Source organism: Drosophila subpulchrella, unplaced genomic scaffold (assembly GCF_014743375.2).
Source record: "Drosophila subpulchrella strain 33 F10 #4 breed RU33 unplaced genomic scaffold, RU_Dsub_v1.1 Primary Assembly Seq40, whole genome shotgun sequence".
Taxonomy (NCBI): Eukaryota; Metazoa; Arthropoda; class Insecta; order Diptera; family Drosophilidae; genus Drosophila; species Drosophila subpulchrella.
In genome coordinates, this window is record NW_023665622.1 from 945,093 (window position 1) to 953,815 (window position 8,723).

At 36.2% G+C, this 8,723-nt stretch overlaps 1 protein-coding gene across 6 annotated transcripts in view; it reads right to left on the reverse strand.

Annotated features, from left to right (window-relative positions):
- LOC119562213 (uncharacterized protein YJR142W) overlaps window positions 1–6,120 on the reverse strand; it is a 116,204-nt gene extending 110,084 nt beyond the window's left edge. For 2 of the 6 annotated variants that reach the window (XR_005221764.1, XR_005221765.1), the window contains exon 1: window positions 5,749–6,120. Coding sequence is in view for 2 of the 6 variants with exons in the window: in XM_037875411.1 (XP_037731339.1) it covers window positions 5,749–5,821 (73 nt within the window). In the remaining 4 variants the exon portion in view is untranslated. Of the gene's footprint in view, window positions 1–5,707 lie in introns of all 6 variants that reach the window. The other 4 variants (XM_037875413.1, XM_037875412.1, XM_037875411.1 and 1 more) reach the window with 4 other exon arrangements.
- Between the last annotated feature and the right edge of the window lie 2,603 nt (window positions 6,121–8,723).

Consider the following 8,723-nt stretch of genomic DNA (forward strand, 5'->3'; position numbering starts at 1 on the left):
ATCTGCGTACATTGAACATTTATACTTATTATATTAAATCAAACTCAGGATGCTTTCAAGAACATAGTAGGTTTCTTTAAATTGGGGTCCATACGCTACTGTAATGGATGGTCGTAAATTGGTATTTTGCAAAAGCACGGCTTTTTTACTGACAGTAAACAAGACCGAAGTCGTTTTTGGTAAAGACATCTTCAAAAATAGAATGTCTTTAATGATATGTTGATACTTTGACTTCCGTGTTCACTAAATTCCAGTGCTTATGCCTTGACGCCAAATTCTCCTTTTTCTTTAGATAAGTCCAGATCCCTTATTAGATCATTAAGAGTCTGTTGATTAATAAGTATGGGAGCCGTGTCCTCATAGCAGTAGTCCTTTTCATTTTCTGAAAGTTCAGAATTTGACGAATTTTTATTCGATGACTTACTCTTAATCGTCGTGGCTTTAACTGGGCTAAATTCGTTCATTCGTTCAGACCTTCTTCATTTAATTGTAACGAAATGTCAGCAAACATAGCAAAACTGGCACGGAGATGTTTTACACTCGTTTCTTGGTTCCATTTTTTTTTGACTAAACTAAAATATGAAAACATTTTCGCTGGCAACTAAGATGTTTTAAAAATGATATTAAAAATTATATGAACCTAAATATAAACTTATTTTATGTATAAAAACATACACGTTTGTTTGTGAAATCGGTTAAAGCCGAAATTAAAGTGTTCAGTGGACGATCGATTCAAAGAAAAATAAAAATTAGTTCCATATAAGATTTATTTTTTATAGGCGGTTTCTATCAGAGAAATTGTTAAAATTTTGAATGTTTCCACTTTGACTTCGAATTCCAAAGACATGGACAATGGTTCAAGACAGGCACTATTTTTTTTTTATTGCCGTCATGTAATGAGAGTGCGTTTCAGCAAAAATATTTAAGATAAGTCCAATGACGTAGGCCACATAATTCAATATGTGGACAAACATCGATTTTTTGTATTCTTAGCTATACCGCGGGACTTTTACTCAGGAGGATCCAATTTTTATAAAAACTGGAAATGGTTCGTTGAAAATTTTTGGCTGTGTACCTGTGTTATTGATCACGAGGCGAGTCGATAGGAAATATAATAGCTAGAAAATTGGGATTTCAGATGTAGATTTCTTAGCTCAGCGCTAGTTTGTTATCCGAATGTGCCACGCTCTTTCTAACGCCCACAATCGCTTACAGCGCTAAGGTCTGTCCCCCTAAATATTTTTTATTTTGAATATCCATCTATCCAGGTCAGAGGCTAGGGAGCCGAAAGGATCACATAAAAGGATTATGACAACCCTAAGATCTACTTAACAGAGATCAAAGTTTAGTAATTTGGCACAAATATTCACCCGATAGCCGTCTAAAGGGCCATGTAAGTATTTTGCAGCTAAAAAAAAATCTGATTATAAGGGTCAGGAACATAGCTATTTTAGATGGAAAGACGGTGTCTAGGTATTCTGATCGACTACTGTTTCCTTTTCACCTCCACGTGATATAATAATCCTTTTTCCTGACTAAATGATTCGGTAAATGAAACTTTGAAATCAATAATTTTTTCTAGCTGCCTTAAACTGGTACTTTGAATTTTGCAGGGCCTTTCGAAACTCTATTGGTTAATTATCCCTGCCAAAGTCTTTCCTATCTTAAACGTTGATCTGTGCTGAGTAGTTGTCATCATGCCACTTAAAGCTTTGTATAGTCCTTTAGAAAGTCATAAAAGGCTAGTCAGTATTTAATTGACCCTGATCTATTAAAATTAAAGGGTTGTGCTGGGAAAATGTGCACTGATGCACAGACATAATTATGCTAGGCTTCCTATGGCAACTATATAGTAGTCCGATATTTTTTTCCATTTTTCGTAATTCTGAAATAAAGAATACAATCTTTATACCGGAGTAGAAGAGAATATGATAAACAAGAAAAAACGATAAACGTTACTCAGCTTGCAGCAAATCGGGATTTTCACTAACACATATATATACTTTATAGGGTCGGAAACGCTTCCTTCTACCTACTTTACATACTTTCCGACGAACCTAGTATACTCTTTAATCTACCAGTAAAGAGTAAAACAAGTAACGAATATCCTATTATTTTCCCATTACTTATCCGATCGTTTCTATTGCAGCTATATGACATAGTCGTCAAATTTTTTTAATTTAGTTCAAAATTCTGAAATATTAAAAAATTATGGGTAATACTCTAGCTTACGGTCCTCACCCCCAAAATTCGCGAAAAAATTATCCTCGACGGATCCATCCAAACCCCCTTTGAAGCATTGCTCCCAACCAGAGAAGACTGGGAACAAGGCCAGCCGGGCCCTACAGAGGCAGTCAATTTCTACACTGACGGCTCAAAACTAAATAATCAAGTCGGAGGAGGTATATACTCCGAACAACTTAATATCAGGAAATCCTTCAGACTTCCGGATCACTGTAGCGTCTTCCAGGCGGAAGTATTTGCCATAATTGAAGCTTTGATGCTTCTGAACGATGCTTCTGTCAGAATAAACTGATTAACATCTATAGTGATAGTCAAGCGGCTATCAGGTCGATTATTTCGACCAATACAAACTCCCACACCATATCAAACTGCCGCAAATCTCTGCACGAGATGGCTCTGCAGTTTAAAATTTACCTGATATGGGTCCCGGGTCACCGGAACATTACAGGCAATTGTATTGCAGATGAGCTGGCCAGGCATGGCACTACCGTTCCTCTCCTTCCGGACAAGGCTCTGGCCACTTAAGGCTTTGTATCGTCCTATGTGCCTTGTATTTTTGTGTGGTTAGAGACCTTTAGAACGCCATAAAAGGCTCCCAATAATAGAAAAACAAAAAAAATCGCTAATACTCTAGTTTACGGTCCTCACCCCCAAAACTCGCGTAAAAATTATCCTCGACGGACCGCGAATTCCTAAGAATTTACATGAAGAAATAAAGGCGCGATCTGCCATGGTTCTCTTGGAATCGAATTTCAAAGTTACGTGTTTGCTATACAAATAAGTAGCCTTTTATGATTTTGAGTGGCTTGCTATAAAAAACGTAAGGGCTTTTTATCCCTTGTCAAAATAATAAGCATTCTAAATAATGCTTTACAGATTTAGATTAAATTTGTCTGTAATCACGACTTATTCATAGATCATGAACTACTATGTTGGCTCCTGTAAGTCAACAACCGCGATTTCTTCATACCCGCAGTCCATCAAGGATATTTAATACGCGGCTGTGGGGCCTGGCCTGCTAAAAAAAAAATTACACATTTTTGTCACATTATTAGAATGCTTATTATTTTGACAAGGGATAAAAAGCCCTTACACATAGGACGATACAAAGCCTTAAGTGGCCAGAGAGGCGATAGGATTACATAAAAGGATGACAACCCTAAGATCTACTCAGCACTGATCTAAGTTTATAAATTTACCCAGTAGCTTTCCGAAAGCCCATGTCAAGTGCTAAGTACAAGTTTTTTGTAGCTAGAACAAACTAGGGTCAAGAATATAACCATTTATGGGTGGAAAAAGGGTATCTTGGTATCCCAAATGACTTCTGGGTCCTATTTATCTTCTTATGAGACATAATAATCATTTCAAGTGGCTAAGGGATTCGGTAAATTAACCTAACAAATCAGTTGTTTTTTAATGGCGTTTCGGAAGGCTGGGTAAATATACATTTCTCTATACATACATACACACCTGATCATATTAATAGGTACACACCGGAATTTTTTAATTATAATTGGTTTATTGGTACTTTTAGTGTTGACAACATTTTATTTTTTGGTTTTTTGTTGTTGTTAATGTCTGGCGACACTGTGACAAAGAGTTGACAAAGGGGCTGCCCCGTATTATATCAAAGCTTTTCTATTAATTTCGAGTCCACCACACATTTCGCCTGATCATAATAATAGGTACAGTCTCCGTTTCTCACAAGTATCGAGTGAATTATTTTTTAATCAGTGATCATTTGGTAACTAAAGGTAAATTAAGTATAGCTCCTGTCAATACCGAGAATTAAATAATTATTATTTTTTTTAGAAAAAATGGGTCGAAATTCTCATTGTACTATAGAAGAAGCCCGATTGGTTCTTAGTCTGAAACAAGAAGGCAAATCTTTACGAGCCATCGCCAAATTAATAAACAGGTCTCATAATTTTGTTTAAAAAAACATTAGAAAGGAAACCAAGACAGGAAACCCGTGGAAGGCCACTAAAAACAACAAAAACCCTTGACCACTACTTAGTAACTTTGAGCAAAAGGACCCATTTAAGTCATCGAAGGGTATTGCAGCCGAAATTGGGAATTCAATTAGTGCTCCAACTATCCGAAGACGACTACAAGATGCCAACCTACCAGGAAGAATTGCCAGAAAAGTCCCACTTATGCGAAAAAAAATATCACCATGAGGCAAACTTTTGCAAGGGACCACAAAGACTGGGTAGAATGCACCGGGGAGAAAAAATGGAGAAACATATTATGGAGCGATGAAACCAAGATTAATTTGTTTGGAAATGACTGTGAAAGGAATGTTCGACGCCCTAACGGAAAGGAATTCCATCCACGGTTTACCAAAAAAACAGTCAAACATGGAGGTGGCAATATAATGGTATGGGGTTGCTTCTTCTGGTACGGCGTAGGTCCAATTTATCAGACTACGAACAAATTGAATGCTGAAGAGTACTAATCCATATTGCAAACAGTTATGGTACCGTATGCTGAAGAAAATATGCCAATACGTTGGGTATTTCAGCAAGATAATGATCCAAAACACACATCAAGGCTGTTATCTAAATTTTTCAAGGTCCAAAAAGTTGACGTTCTGAAGTGGCCAAGCCAATCCCCCGACCTTAACCCCACTGAAAACTTGTGGGGAGACTTAAAAAAAAAAATTGGCGAAGCATTCATTTACAAATAAACAAAAATTATGGGGTGTCCAAAAACTGTTGTATGAGACACCAGTAGAGACCTGCCAGGCTCTTATTAAAAGTATGCCAAAAAGAATAGCAGTAGTGGCCAAAAATAGAAGTGGATAGACTGGATACTAAGTAAGGAAATACTAATTTACCTAAATAATATTACAAAATGGAAATTTAAATTTTTTTCTTACCAACACATGAAGTGTACCTATTATTATGATCACACTGAAAAAGTATCTGAAACACAAAATGATCTCTTTTATGTTATATTATTATCCTATGTTACAGTTAAGTTTATTTTATAAAAAACAAATAGTTTAAGAACCAATGAAAACTAATTTTAAGTTTGAAAAAATGAATAAATCTTTATTTTGTTACCTTTAAGTCAGAGTTGACGTGTGTACCTATTAATATGATCAGGTGTGTATGTATTTATGTATGTATATATATATCTTACATAATTATTACTTTTCTTAAAAACAAGCTTATGGGAAACAAGAATGCAAGTGGGGAAAATTAACCATATTTTGCATTTACTTTTTACTCCAAACGATCATACATATGTACGTAAAATATATAATGGCATTTAATGTACTTAAGGAAAGGATACCAAAGAATCCAACTGTGTCAACTAGTTACATATATCCACAGTGAACTGCGGGAGGGCAAATCAATATACTCCCACGAATAGACAAACGAAATGGTAGATATGTAAATAAACAAAGGAACTAATCGATAGAAGTGTAGTATATGTATATCGCGCTACATCCTACCTCTAAACAAAAGACCGGATATTGATGACTGCATTTCTCACCTTTTAGGTAGAAGTTGTTAAATTTCTGCGCTAGGATCAGCAAACGCGATATGTTGACTTCCGATGAAGACATTTAACGCAGTTTGTTTTTTTCACCGCTTTTCGTAAACACACCGCAGAAGTGTTCCTTTTGTATTTTTTACTTTTTGGGCTTGTTCTACAACAAACACTTGCACTCACTGAATAGCACGCACTTGTTGTGTAAGCTTTTCACCCTATTTCTACAAAATTTCAATGACACTTTTTAAAGGGCCTTCATGCCACCCAAACCAACTGATCAGGTAACAAAGAACACAAGGAACAAAGTTGCAGTGTGGAGATAAACAGATAGACGTAAGTGCCTGCCACCACTGAGGACAGCTGTTCACAGGAAGTAATGCTAATTTAGTATTTTATCATAATAAGAACTTACCAATTTTTCCCGCCAGATCCAGCACAATTATAGGCTGTTCAGAAAGAGTGTGTTACTGCAACAGTTACCAAACTACGCAATAGCGAATTGTTCTAAATAAAATCGCTGAAGCGAACAACTAATCGGCATAAGCTAACTGCATCCGAAAGGAGAGGACGTGTAATCTCAGTTGAAAATGATAATTTTTTGAATTCGGGCAAGCGTAGTGAACCAAAAGTGACGCCACAAAAATGTCCACCAGTTTGAGCCGCTTGAGAACTTTTAAGTTCTTATAACACAATCCCCGAATACGGATCTTTAACTATATCCAATTTTTAAGCAACAATTTCGTAAGGTATATGCGCCTTTAAATAGCTTGTTTTTTTAGATAAATAATGTTTTGGTGCAACAGGTGCCAGGTATTGCTAATTTTCGAGCCGTTGGAAGGTTCCTTGGTTCTGCACCAATAACAATTTCCATATAAAGGCGCCCAAATGCATTTTGTCTAAAATAATCCCAAAACTCCAAGTAAAAAAATCACTTGAGCTCGAAGAAAATACTGAATAAAAACAATGGAAACGTACCGCACAAACAAATCGACTAAATGTTTTGCTGGAGCGGTTCTTATAAGAGATAAAGTTTCTGAAGTGGTATTTGGTCGCTGAAGTAGAAACCCCCCTTCAGTTCCAAAAATAAAGTTTCACTTGTGAATCACCTTGGGGATCACGTGGGACATGTCCTCTTGCACAAGTGAAGAACAAGTGACGCTCCATACAGAAAATGGTATGGGATGTCCGCATTTTCACAAGTGAAAATTCAAATGAAAATTTTTCGAAGTCCTACGGGATTTCACTTGTTCCTTATACTCATTTTTCGTATGGCCGGTCACGTGCCGGTGACACGTCCCAAGTGAATCACTTGTGAAAATCAGAATTTTTCCATGAGTTTTCACTTGTGAAATCACTTGCAAGTGACACGTCCAAAGTGAAATCACTTGGGAAAATCAGAATTTTTCCATGAGTTTTCACTTATGAAAATATAGAATTTTTAATTCATACAATTTTAATTACATTTTAATTAAATCGTATTATTCAGATTTTCAATAATTGGACAATTGTTGTTAGTATTTCTGTTTTTTTGTTTTGCTAGTTTATTTTTCTCGTTCGTCATCTCCTTTTTCAAACATGTGGCCAACGCTCCTGAAAAAATGTATGGGCATATGATTAAAACATGCGTTTTACTTTTCAATTTGTATATTTACCTTTTAGAGCTGTGTATAAACCCATTGCGGGATTTTTTTGCCACAAAACATTTTGTCATCCACTTTCGGCTAACGGAACCCATTGAATACCTTCAAAATATACGTACTTTAAACTAAGATCAATGCACAACATCTTAAACTTAATGTAGCACTTACCTGACTTTATTATATTAACTAAACGATTAAGCTCCTGCTGCGCACAATTAAAATGGATGCTTCCCTTTCAATCACTCAAACAGAATGCACCAAGTCTTCTCACCCCTTTACTTGATTTCTTTTGTTTTTTCTTCGCTGTTGGCGCGTGCCACTGCACTTATACCCTTTCTAAGGCGAAATATATCCGACTATATAATTTGTACTTCTTAAGTAAAAAACACAATACGAATTTTTAAAAAATGTTAATACTAATACTACTAATGTTTTAAATTTTGAAATCAATTTTAACGGACTAATTTTCTATAATTACACTAAAAAAATATATTGTAATAAAAATGTATAATAAGTAAACATAACATTATAAGTAAATCCAAATTACTTAATTTTACTATAATCAAATAATTTACTTTTATAAAACAATATAAGTTGTATATTTTCGATACACAATAATGCTTCTAAAATATTAGGGCATTCACATGTCGCTGCTCCACGAAAATTTTTCCACCGAAATATTAGTCGCTAGCCGAACATAACGGAGAGACGCAAAAAAAAATAACGGACCGGCCGAAATTTGTCTCTGCGAGCGCGGAGTGCAGGCAGATTATAAGACAAGAAAGAGAGGGAAATATCCGAATATCTGCCTCTCTTTGTTGCACGATCGTTTTCGTGGGCAGTCTTCTACGCTGCGCCGACTGCTCTGCTGACGTCAACAGCGGCACAGCGTTTTAGGCACAAAAAAAAAACAAAAAAGCTTTTTGCCTTGAGCCATGTCACCGCGTCCCTACTGCAGAACTGAAGGGTATGTATTATAAGCGTTCAGCAGAACAAACTAATGGATCAGTAAAAGCTAATGTGTTGATCTGCTGAACGCTTTCACTTTTTAACCAGCTTGCGATTTTAGCGGTACGAAAACTGCGAGCTAACCATAGGAGTGAGCGAGAGGCAAACAGGCGGCTAAAGCTTTTCGTCGGGTCTGTTTTTCAGTGCGTTCTCAGATGAGCTAAGGAAATACCAGAAAAAATACCAGATTTCGAGAGTGAATTTTCGATGAACGCCGTTAGCCGCGGCCCAAAGAATAAGAAATTTAATCTTTGGCGGTGTTCGTGCAGAAGCGGTGGGGAATTTAAAAATTTTAAATGGAAGAAAAACCCCAAAATCGGTTAAAGG